Genomic DNA, 13,392 nt, shown 5'->3' with positions numbered 1-13,392 from the left:
CATAATAAGAGTTAATTAAGTTTGTACAACGCTAAGACCATAATACTATAGCCTTAGTACATTCCTCCGTATCTACATTAATCTCTTACAGCATCAACTCAGTCGATTTGTGATTATTACACGTTATCACTGCAGACACAGTTTCTCTAAAGTATAAAAGCTATAATATCTACTCGCTCTAGATCTCATTCCCTCTTTTGAAGCTGTATCCCTAAGATAATTAGCAAATGAAATATTAGTATAACATTTTATTGCTATATAAGGGACTCCTTATTATCATTCCAAAAAGCGAAATCCACTTTGAAAAACCTCGTTAAGGTTATGTAACATTAACAACAAATCCTGCCATTTGCTCTGAGTGTATTTTAACCCATCTAGAACACCGATGTACAAAAATAATAAAAAACGAATTCCTCAGCAGATCCATCTTTCACCCATTCCATCATGCTCAAGTAAACAATAACGTATCAGGAACGACAATGAACATAATGAACACACTGTTCAGTGGCTCTGCCTGCCTAGAAGCCGCCTGCCATATCACTTTTGTCATTCAAGTATATAGAATAAAATACAAATCTTCAATTTCCCAAGTTTTCAAATATTATACTTTCAAATACTCAAAGTTTTTAATTTCTCTGATGTACCAATCTTGCACTTCCGAAACTTTTAAATTATCATAAGTTCCAAGCTTCTAGTTCATAGATTTTCAAATTTTCAGATATTATTATACTCTCAAATATTCAAAACTTTCAATTTTTCTAACGATCCAATTTCACAGTTTTAAAGCTTTCAAATTCTTAAAGATTCTAAGCTACGATCTTCCACTTCTTAAATTGCAAGACTGTCAAAGATACAAAGCTTTGGAATTTTCAAATTCCCAAGTGGAACCAATCCTCGAAGTACTCTGAGAACTCTTGGATTCGCAACAGAATCGTTTCACTGGACAGTATTCCACAATCACGATGTGTTTGAAGGAAAGATTTGCAAACGGGGAACAAGGAAGTCCACACGTCGGTGAATTTTTCCTGGATCGATTCGACTAGTCGCTTAAATATTCGCACACACGAGTCACGTGCACGAGGAGGCTGGAAGACTGAAGCCCGATCAGAGCCGGATACCAATGTCAATACGACGCAGTATAACGATTTTCATATTCGGATGGAAAAGTCGGGGTCCTCTTTTCTGTACCCGGAACACGCTTTCGACAATTCCAGCGGAATTCACGATCAGGTTTCCTTCCCTCAGGCTGCACAGGAAATTTCCACGACGGAAGCGAAAAGAAAGATCGAGGGGTGAAGGATTCGCTGGGCACAAGGTGCATGACAGCGAAGAAACGCTAGATCAACTTGTCTTACTTGTCTTTTAATTACTCTGTCACTTTACGTAAAGTGAAGATAGAAAGGTAATTATTATATGGATAAGAAAAGGGTGATCTCACCGATTTCGGTGACCTTGAAATATGTTGCCACAAAAGTTTTCAGTCTCCTGGGAAAAGACGAAAATTGACTAGAATCGTCTTAGATATGAGTCTCTTAATTGACCAACCCAATGAAACATCGGAGTACTTTTATTACGAGTGACTCTAAAGATTCGAAGAAAGAGTCTCAAGAAATTGTGCCCTCTCAAAATTGATCCAGATAGAAATATCGTCAAAACGAATACTTTTCCATCTATCTAATTGTATCTGTAACAACGAATGTTCGTCAGAAATTTTCGGAAGTCTGTAGCTTGAAAATTTTCAAAATGGATTTCAAGCGTCTGCGTTCCCTCACAATTGACAGAAATTCGATTCTTTGCAAGACGAATGAGACTCTAAAGATTCTAAGATGCTATTATGCACGAAACTTCGACGAAGTCGCTAGAAGAAATTTTCAGAGATCTGTGTCTGTGTGTGCTTCACAGAGTTTTCTGTTCTGGGTCGACATTAGCCGTGAAAAGTTTGGCGAGCGTTTTGCGAAGTCCGAAGAAAGGGACGGGGATAACTCAGAAGTCAGCGTCAAAAGGGATCAGTATGCGACGGAGCGCGAAATTCTTTTTCTTCATCGTTTTTTCGCGACACGTTGCCCCATTGAGTCCTTGCAAGCTTCCCTACTCTGTTTTCCCGATAACTCTTTCCTGCAACCTTTCTCTATTTATTTCCCATTTGTGGGCAGCCGTTCCTACATTGTATTTGTTTTCTCTACGTATTCGTAGCTAACATTTTCACAAATTCATTACTCAGTTACTCCTCTATATTCAAATTGTAATTGTTAAATTGTAATTTCTTAGGATAAATGTAACTACCTGAAAAAAATGCGAAATATCAGAACCTTCAATATTTTAATAATAATAATAATAATTTATTAATCCCAATGGGGTAAACCCTTTGTCAGAAAAGTGGAGATAAACAATGATAAATCATAAATAAAAATAATAAAAATTTAAATAACTGCAGTTTTTACAAGTTTATTTTTTTAATATTGTGGATGTGGAATAATTTCAATTTTTTTAAATATTGTGGCTCGCAAAGATATTTTTATCTCTAGACACTTTCTTTCTATTGCAGACCGACCACAAGCAACGGATTCACCGTCGACGAAGGCGACGACGGCGGCAAAACGATCGCTACCAACGGACGCGCCGATGCTGAACTACATTTTTGACACGCACAGCACGATGAACAAGCATCAGCATCATCACGATCATCGCTGGGGGCCCCATTTCGAGGGAGAAAGCAAAAACATGACAGTTCAGGCTGGAGGCAGTGCAATTCTCGATTGCAGGATATCGTTACTGCAAGATAAGACCGTGAGCACTTTCTCTAACAAACTATTTATTAGAAACTGAGGAAAATATCTGTTGTGAAAAGCAGATGGTAAAAGCATTAATAAATGACTCATATTTATTAATTTTCTTTGATATATGTATTGAGACTCATTACTGAATAATATAGGACTAATTTCGTTTTACTGTAGAATTTTACTTGAGAATCTTTCGAAAATAAACCCTTGGTCTATAATGAGTGATCGAATTACTGTGAGTAGACAAAAATATTACGGTTAATTCCCAGAATATTCTAATTTTAACTTTCCAAATTTTCCAAATTTTCCAACTTTCACGCTTTCGAGATTTCAATTTTAAAGATAGTTCGAACCTTTCGATTTCAATTTCATCCTTGATTAAACTCCAAATAAAGGATAATATAAAATAAAAAAATAATTTAATCGGCTACTGTCTACAAAGTAAGTCAATCTACTATCTAAAAGATTCAGATTAATAACATTTTTTGTGCCATTTTCCTTTAATACGTGAAACTCAGAAGCAAATGAATAATAAAACTCTGTTTCTCTGTTCAACAAGAAGATTGACTAAAAAAAGTTTTCTCATCGCACAATCTCGTCTAAAAGATTGAGTATAGATCGCAGCATCGATGGTATATCGTCAATGGTCATTCATGTACACCAATCTCTACAGAATAATAGTGCATCACATATCCATGTCGAAGATGTACGATATCGCGTGCACTTAATGGGAGCACTGGGATGGTATGCAGTTCCAGTTACACGAATCTTGTCTCTGTTTATCCCCCGTACCGATCGCTCGATTCATCGACTTGTACTACTATACAAGCTCAAAAGATTCTGTACCGCGCTCAATATCTGTCATAAAGTAAAACGTCGCAAACCATCCGTTTCCATTTTCGAGATATTGATGTTCAAACATTGCAATCTCAATTCTGTATTATGGACGTACCTATATCTCCTTATATTCTTTACATTTTTTAAGATAAATCGTTTCAAAAAACTTAATTATATCTCCTTCGTTTACAAATACAAATCCAATCTAAGTTTTTAGGAAATGTGGCGTATATCATTTTACTTTATAGCCATGATGTATCTATAAAGACGATTCAACGATGAGTACCTCGAAATAAAGGAATAAACTTCAGGACCAAGGACCCGCGTAGATCAATCTTTCGACAGCTGCTTCCAACAGTAAAATGATTTCCTCTGCTTCCTTTATGTCACAGATATCGCAGAAACTGTTGTTAATGCAGTTGTCAGTCTATCTGCACTCACGAAAATCCATTATCTCCTTTGTCTCCTGCTAGTGAACATAATGACGAATACAATCCTGTGAAACGCTCCTCCATCAACGAAAATAATAGAAACACAGCTGTGAGTGAATTACTCGTTATGTCTGAGGCTAAATTATGATAATAAAAAGTTTTTCGGTTAGCAATCACACAATATTGGGTTCTTCAGTATTGACTATCATTACACTTAAAAATCTCTCAAACACTATTATTGTACTCTCTCTTAACTCGTTAATTCGAAATAAAAAATTTTTTTCTCAAATACATAAATACTTGGAACAGTAGAATTGCAAAATGTTTTGAAAATCCAACATACAATAAATTGTCATTATATGTCATCATCTGGGACCTGTTAGGAACATATACAGTAAACTCTCGTCATATGGTCACAAGATTTAATTCGTTACATGTCCATCATGACCCCACCACTTGGAGGAGAAGGAGTTCCCCTTGAAACGTATCTCTACACGATCCAAACAATCGGCTCCAGTTATATTAAACGAGAATTATAAACCTGTACTCGATATATGGTTCTGAACATATAACGAAAATTTACTATATCGCGTACAGGATAAGCAAACTCAGATTCTCTGAACTCGAGCCGATTGCATGCATTGAATAGTCATATTTCGAAAGGTACTCCTCCCTCAAATAAATAAGAAAGCGATGAACATGTATCTGAATCATGTGTCCATCACAAAATGAATAAAGTAAAATTAAATCTAGGGATCTACTTTTAGAAATACATAGAATGCACCTGGTGTTAATATTAATTAGAATATTAATTTTGTAGAATATCATCCTTGAATGTAATTCAAAGCTAACATATGATCGCATTAATAGGTGTCCTGGGTGCGCAGACAAGACAATGGCAAAAGGGTGAACTTGCTAACGGTGGGCCAGCAAACGTACACAGGGGACTCAAGGTATACGGTTAAGTTCCAGTACCCGGACAACTGGCGTCTGCAAATTAAGCCCGTGAACAGCAGCGACGAGGGCCAGTACGTGTGCCAAGTCAGCACTCATCCGCCCAAGTATATTCACGTGAACCTCCACATTAACGGTGAGTAGTCGCAATAAAAATCGAGCTTATCAAATTTCCGACTTATCCTTGCCTCCTGAAGAGAAATTAGAGTCTTCAAAACCTCAACAAGAAAAGACTTTAACTTTCTATACCCACTTTGCTCAACTGAGCTCTCATGAGTACCTAACATACACTCGCAAGAGAACATCGATGACTGATACATGAACTTTCCATAGTTGTCTGCTAGATCATTGTAAGATATTTGCCATATTTGATTCGTGCTATTTTTGTACTTTAAGGAAGAAAACAGACCTTTTATTCAAGTTGCCCTGTCTATAATATTTAAGTATTTATATGTATATAGTAGACAACAAAAATATCAAAAAATAGAATAAAATTTATACCACTTCTAAAGATCTATGAATTTTACGAAATTTTTGGAAAGATCATTTTTTGTACAAAAATTAAATTTCTTCTCTTTTTTCTGTGAGAATTTTTAATTTTATTCAGGCGAATAAAGGCTTCTATGTAAGTACTCTAAATTCATCCAAAACTTCAGAAAAGCAATAAATAACTTACTAATGTTAGACTCTTCTAGAGGCTACAGAACAAAGATACAGTTCAAAATAAAATCCAAAAATCTGAATAATTTTTCATAGAAAGTTTCACAACGCGTTATAAGTATTCGTTATAAGTGTAGGTATTTGATTTAAATATAGTTCCTAAACTCTCATCAAAATAAACGTTCTCATACACCCTAAGATAAAATGGAACCAGTTTCCCGGATGATAACACAGTACAAAATAAATTGAAGAGAACTAAACCTGAGTTACCTTGGCCAAGGAGAAGAAGCATCTAATTTAAGTAGTCGCGAGGAGCTATGCAAATAAGCTCGATCTTTGCAGTAGGATTTTAGCTGAGAGTCTAATCGGTCTCAAAGTAATACGTTTTGGTTAATAACTCGGGGAAGAGAACAAGATTGGAATAACAAGTTCATTTCGTATCAAAAAAACTTAGTAGGACTGTAAATAAATATCCACCTCAGAAATGACTCAAAAATTTCGAAAATGATGATCAAGCTAAATTAAGTAGTAAAGTGCTTTTTGAAGACTCATAAAACAAGCAGATGAACTCCACATATATACATGTATAAGACTATATACTTGTATACCCAATATAAAGTCAACATCAGAATAAAGATAGAGTGTAAAGGTGGGTCTACACTGTATGTTATATAACAAAGTTATATAACTTTTTAGAAAACAGAAAAGAGACATACGTATAACATTTCTCTTTCCTGTTCTCTGAAATGTTATATAACTTTGTTATATAACACGTAGTGTAGACCCACCTTAATGCGCATACGCTAGAGAGGTGACGAAAAGATACAGAGGTATACATCTGAACTCTGATATTGGCTTCAATAGCCTCTCGTTTGAAGTCTACCCAATGCCCCACACAGTCTTATACATATATGGATGCCCCACATAGTCTTAGTCACAATAAAGACTAAGGTGCCTACTTTAAAGTAAAATACTAAAGTTAGAAATAAATCGTACAACAATCTCTGGCTCCAAAAGTCTGTTTCCGACCAAAGACTAAAATTCCAACAGTGACCAAAACGTAAAACCAATCACTGCTCTTCAGTTATTTAATACAAAGCTACTCTGCCCAGTCTGCTTAGTTGACTCGCAGAATTTTCACCATTTTAAAAACTTAAACAGCAGAAGCAGAGTTCAAAACGCCTTTCGAGAACCTCAGAATCTCAAATATCGCGTTCCATGTTACAGTTGTAAGAGAAATACGATCCTTCTCTACAATTTCGAGCATAGAAACAAAATGGCGACCAAACCGGGTGATTCTGAAGGGAGGAAAGCATGTTGCTACGAATGGAGCGTTCAAACCGCTGTCTCGATGTAAATTAAAGGAAACGCGAGAAGCAGCGTTTGCTCAGGCTAAGATTCCTCTCGATCTGAGGGGATCGTTTGAATCGGACAAGGAAGGGATGGTATAAAGGGTAAAGGGAAACAAAGAGGAATTGGAGAGGAGCACTCACGTATTCAGCGTGAGACCGAGGAAATTGGCTGTGTTCTCGGCGCTCTCGCAAAATACAGTGACACGAGGCTCGCATTGGGAATCCAAGGCGGAATGAAGCCACCAGAAAGAAGCGAAGAAAGTTGATTGTAGCTGGTTCAAACGCTACGCGTCGATAGATACAGTCGAACATTATTTTGATAGAACCAGAGTGCAAATATGTTTCAAATTTGCTGAACATTCGATTCTTGCTGAAATAGTATATAATGTTTTCGGAAAAAGCAGCTGACGACATATCGAATAGGCAGTAGCTAATCCTATTGTTGTGAATTATCACTTATTTAAAATTTGAGTAGATTTTAATAACATACTTGAAATGAAATCATTATTGTTAGAAAAAATGTTACTATGTTTTCAATAGTATATGTATAATAAGAATTTTTAAACTTTCAACAGTTATTAAACATTTCTTTAAATATATATCTCAATATTCTGCCGTGCCTCCCTTTGCATCTATGCATAGTTGTTTGAATACGAAAAGGTCACTCAAAATTCAAACACAGAGTTTCAGGATCCGGAATATAAAAATTGGAATAAATACCTACGTAAACAGATTACGAAAATTTCAAAACTAACATTTGAAAGTTGAAATATTCAAAACATTAAATATTTGTATCTGAAATTATTGAAAATTTGAAAGCTTTCAAAGTTTAACATGTTTAGAAAGTTGAAGGATTTCAAAATTTGAAAATTTAAATGCTCAAAATTAAAATACTAGAGGAATTGAATGTAATATTTTCATCTAATCATAATAATTTGGCCATCCATAGTAGACTAAGCGCCCATTTTCGAAAGATTCTCAAATCAAATTCTACGGTTTTACGTTATTCAGTAACAAGTCTCCATAGTAAATAGACTTCTTATAGTCACAATTTTAGGTAAGCAGGTACAGAATATACAGGTACACATATACAGGTACAGAACTTGAGTTCAATACAACATTCTCATACAAATTATAAAACATAATTATTTAAAATTACACGTATTCTTCATTGTAATTTACAGGGTTATAGTATTTGAAGCATTTCTAGGCATCCTTTCAAAGCACAAATAAACTATTAATGAATTTTAGCTTATGGAATGGTCTTGTATCCATATTGAATAGTAATTGTACAGTACAGGATTTCATTGACTGTACGTTCACTGCAACCTCACTCCAGCTGTTTCCTCATGTTTGAGTCTCTACTCAGGAAGAGTACATCAACAAGGAAAAGCCATCTTGTGGTATTCTTCCACTTTTATCGCCCCTCAGCTTCTTATTTTACTCCTTCCCTTCTCATTCATGAAGTTCTTACAGTTTTACATTCTCCCAGCACCCATTTTCTCGTCTACCCCAAGCCCCTCGTTCTTCTCTTTAGTTTCTAGCAAATGGCTCAACGCGTCTCGGTTTCGAGATAATAAATTGATGTCTTAGAAACCTCCCACTGTCTTCCTTTCAACTCTATCCCCTTGTTTATCCTCAATTAATTCTAAAACTCTAAACGATCCACACAAATTGGAACCTAACGAACCATTTAAATTTTTGCAATTTTGTAATTACCTTTGAACCATCTATGAAAAATAATCTTTTATTCTAATTTTCAAGTTTAATTTCTGAAATAAATTTGTATTTTAAATATTCGAAAATTTGAAGATTTGAATATTGAAAAATTTGAAAATTCGAATGTATAAAATTTAAAAATTGAGGAAACTAAAGATGTGTTTTAAATATTTGAAAATTTCAAGTTTCAGAAATTTGAGAATTTCAGAATGTGAAAAATTGAAAATTTGAAAATTTGCATTTTAAATATTAAACAATGATGTTATTACACAGGCTAAGCCAAGTATCACCAATTTGTTGTAACAAGAACAGAATGATTTTACGTTAAAGAAAGGTTATAAAAATGCTTTAATATCTTAATGAATAAGAAGCAAAAGCTTCTTTCAAACAAACATCTTGCACACCAGTTTCCACATTCAATATTCAGATAATAATCAACTTAATTAATAGCTTACTAATATCGCATCTGTTTTGCATCTATTTCCCTTCATTCAATTTCACGCAAATTCGCCAGCAAAATAAAGTCCAACCGTAACTAATTGCAAGTGTGCTGCTCGATGCTCAACATTTGTCGTATGTTCTTGTGCAACGATTGGTTCACAGATCGAGTGACCTAAGAACTAGAACTAATTAATTCTACTGGGACATTCCTCAACGACGAAAAGCAAACAGATGTGGCCAAACGTATCGCGAGCAAAAACAAGAATAGTTGCCCAGTTACATTGTTTTCCCGAGGCGTCCGCGGTGAATTTAAATTCGTAGACAGAGTACACTCGTAAAACAGTGGACACTTTCATAAACACTATAAATTGCCCCGGTATTATAAAACTTCGAGATGCTTCCAGAAGGCTAATAACGGGGTCTCGTAATGAAAATATCGCGCTATGTTCTATTAATATTTGCATAAAATGCTTGGAAACGTTGGGTGTAGATTACTGGAAGTGAATGTAAACAAATCATTAATTAAATGAGAGCGAAGCACTGTGATAAAAATGGTTCATACCAAATGATGTCTTCTCGAACAGGTCAATCATAACCAATTTAGTCGCATGACTAAATGTAATTATTTCACACTATAAAAATTTGTCAGTTTGAATATTTAAAAGCTTAAACATTCAAGACTTGAAAATGAAATTTTTCTATATTAAACATTTGAAAAATTGTACTTTAAATATTCAAAAATTTGAAGACTTTAAACATTCAAAACTTGATATGATGTGAAGCAAATGTGACTAATTTACTATAGCATAAAAATAATTATTCCACATCAAAAATAAACTGTGCAAACATATTCATTTTTTAGTGAAGTTCAAAATGAAATTCACAATTCAGAAGTTACATACGTTTTTTGAAAAATATGAAAACACTGTACCAAGAATACGTGGACACACTGCATGTGTGTGTAAACAGTTTAAAATCACAAAAAATTTAGGTCACAGTTTTAGAAATAGCTGAAAAACTCGTTAAATTAGCAAAATAAATGTGCTGTATCTACTGCTTCAAGAATTTTCAAATACATAGACGGTATTCGAACCTCAGTGCGGTAAGAGCCATGACAGGAGAGAGCAGATTCAGGATAAAATCGATAAACGTAGGACCATAAATCAGTATCGACGTTATTTGGACCGCCTGCGGAGTTTGGCAAAGGATCTCGCAAGATAATCTCGATACCGCAAGGGGATATCGATGATGCACGCTGAGGAAGAAAGGGCAACTGTAGCGAGCCATGTTTGAGAACATAGTGAGAAAAAAATGGGCAACAGGACATGCTAGTGACCTAGAACTCTAAAAAAGAAATTCCGAAAGGATCATGTCTTCGATACATCGAGATACATATGCAAGAATTAAATTAAAAATTCATATTTGAATCGTTTGAACATTAGAGATTTCAAGATATGAAAAGTTGAAAATTAGTATTTTAAATATTCGAAAACTGTTGTGTTGGTTTCGCTAGAATAGAACATTGAAACTTCGTGTTTTAAGTTTTCGAAAATTGGAGGCTTATATTCCGAACCAGAATGTGAGCAACACGAGAAACCATTTGGAAACGATATTTTCGTCTGAAATTTATTAATCGGTATGCAGTTCTGATAGGATTATCCAAATCGACGACGAACTAGATTCAAATCAGGGAGTCCTTGAGGGTAGATGCAAGTACAGACAATCCGGATAATCAGTCAAGTTGTCGTAGGATGATATTACTCTGCGGCCGAATCTGACATCAAAATTGGAGAGTCGACTTGTGAAGATTTCGCGGACAATCTCGATGTCTATTAGAGTAGTTGCTAAGAAGCTGGAGAAGTTAATAAATCTATTGTCATTAGCAGATTCTCCCCACAGATTTTAGCCTTTCAACAGGTGATAGGCCTACCCTGTTGGCTACACCAAGAATCGAAATAAACAGTTCATCCTAGATCTTTCATTTTTAAAGTTTGGTCTATCTTATATACTTTATTTAAGAGAATATCTGTTCTTATAGAATTTTTATGGATTATCATTAAGAACATTTTTAAAAGTGTTTTTGTAGAAAAGATATTTTAGTAAAATATTTTTAACAGATACTGCTTGTTTCCATAATTGGACAGTATTGCCCAAAAAATTTGACCGAAATCGAAAAACAGCTCTATACCTTCCCTTGTTGAAACGAAAACAAAGTAACGCAAGGATGGTGATACAGTTTCGAGTCCAATAGGGTAAAAATCGCCAGATTTATTATAGCTTGAAAAATCAGTGGGGATATGATGGAGTTTCCATATAAGGAAATTTTATTTCCTGGAAAAATTACGTCATGCTTCTAATTCTTTTTCCTATCGCCAGGCAGTCAGCCAAGACTGTGCTCCCTTTTTTACTTAAGAAATAAATCGATGAGATGCTAAGACATTTTCCTTTACTAAACGTGAGCTCGAAAACTATTTGACTAAGCAGATAAAATATTCTTCGTATGTAATAGTTGTAACAGCATATTTAGAAATTTAGAAGTATAAATTTTAGCCTATCTAAATAATTTTCACAAATAAATAGCATTCTAATTACGAATCCCTGAGAAATTGAGAAAATTCATGTAATAAAAAATAATCACCTTTGTAGTCTGCATCACAATTTCCATATCTTTAAAATTGAAAATTTGTATCTCAAAGACTCACAAATTTGAAAGTATACAATTAAGGTAAAACTTCTTAGGAACTTAAAAACGTGCGGCGATGAAAAATGAAAAACCAAAAAATTGTAAAATTTATTGTCCTGTATATAACCCGTTTAAAAACCTGTGCGCCTTGTATAGTGCCATAAAGACTCACAAATCCTCTCTAAGCAGAAGGTAATAAATAATGCACTTAATTTCGCAAATTGCGCGCGAAAGTAATCTCTTTCGTTGAATTTTGCCCATAGTGCGAGATTACGTCGTTGGCTCGAAATAATGCACAATACCGATAAATATCGAGGATATGTCGTTTACGCGCAACGAGGCAGCTACCATTCAGATTCGATCCTTTATCTGCCGTCTTTCGCACGATTTCCAGCGCGAAGTTTATCATGCAGCCCCGGGGCAGTCCAGGAACGTGGAAATATCGAATGAAATCCCGAGCAGGGAAAAACGCTGGATTTTCCAAGGGCCCCTCGATTTTCCGCGCGCACGACCCGCCGACCACAAGACGAATACAAATGGCGGCGTTCAATAATGCCGTATGATACGATAAATCACGATAGCACGAGCTTTTATTGGTTTTATCGGCGACCTAGTCGTTACATATTTATAGGCTGTGCATCGGAGCTCCAGATGAAATCGAGAACAATGCGAGAATCTGTTGGAGATGGTTAAACTTTTGGGCAAATTCTTTTTTTAACTAATGGCCACGTCAGTCGGGAGGAAGTGGGCATAGAAAGGAGCAGATTGAATGTGATTTTTCATTTCTTTTCTGATTTCTTAGGGTAATATTATTTATGTAACATCTGTGGTTATAAGGCTACATTGTTGTTGTTGTCATACTGTTGTCATCACATGTTTTTGAGATATTGACGTTTAAAGTTTTCAACCTCAGTACTGTCTTATGAACTTTTCTTTCTGAAAATATCAATTCTATATTCTAGATGCCAATTAAGGTCTTAACTGGAATTTTTTTGAAAATCTGGCATAGGTCGTTTTGCCTTACAATCACAGATATATTGAAGCACAATTTGCACGTTTATCTCTTGTCATAAGAAGATAGGATCAGTTAAAGATCAAACACAGAATTCCAGAAACCGGAGTTCAGAGAATTAAAGACTTTTAGAATAATTTAAAAGAATATTTAAAAGTATTTAGAAATTAGAAAGAATTAGAATATTTGTTTCAAAATTTCAAAATCTGAAATTCGAAAACTAAAGCACTTCAAGCTTTGTAAATTAAATATTTAAAGAGTTAACTGGACAATTTGAAAAATGTGAAAAACTGAAAATCTGTGTACTTTACATTTTAAAACTTCAAAGCTTTGAATGTTGGAAGTTTGAAATAAGTAAATTTAACCCTTTGGACTCGGTTGTCCCTTCTAAGGGGACAAAGCGCATAGAAAATCAGGACCTCTTTTGTCAAAATTTAAAAAATTAAAAATATTATTAAATATTTCATAGTTTAAACGTTTTTGAAAGAAATTTAAATAACAAAGAACATGGTCAGTTGAACAT

At 34.7% G+C, this 13,392-nt stretch overlaps 1 protein-coding gene across 4 annotated transcripts in view; it reads left to right on the top strand.

Moving 5' to 3' along the window:
- The window catches only part of LOC143184454 (zwei Ig domain protein zig-8), a 201,429-nt gene that overhangs the window by 176,041 nt on the left and 11,996 nt on the right, over window positions 1-13,392 (top strand). For all 4 annotated transcript variants that reach the window (XM_076386697.1, XM_076386696.1, XM_076386698.1 and 1 more), the window contains exons 4-5: window positions 2,546-2,787; window positions 4,919-5,138. In XM_076386697.1, the coding sequence (XP_076242812.1) occupies window positions 2,546-2,787; window positions 4,919-5,138 (462 nt within the window). The remainder of the gene's footprint in view (window positions 1-2,545; window positions 2,788-4,918; window positions 5,139-13,392) is intronic.

Source organism: Calliopsis andreniformis, chromosome 10, assembly GCF_051401765.1.
Source record: "Calliopsis andreniformis isolate RMS-2024a chromosome 10, iyCalAndr_principal, whole genome shotgun sequence".
Classification (NCBI taxonomy): domain Eukaryota; kingdom Metazoa; phylum Arthropoda; class Insecta; order Hymenoptera; family Andrenidae; genus Calliopsis; species Calliopsis andreniformis.
This window is presented reverse-complemented; position numbering and strand designations above follow the sequence as displayed.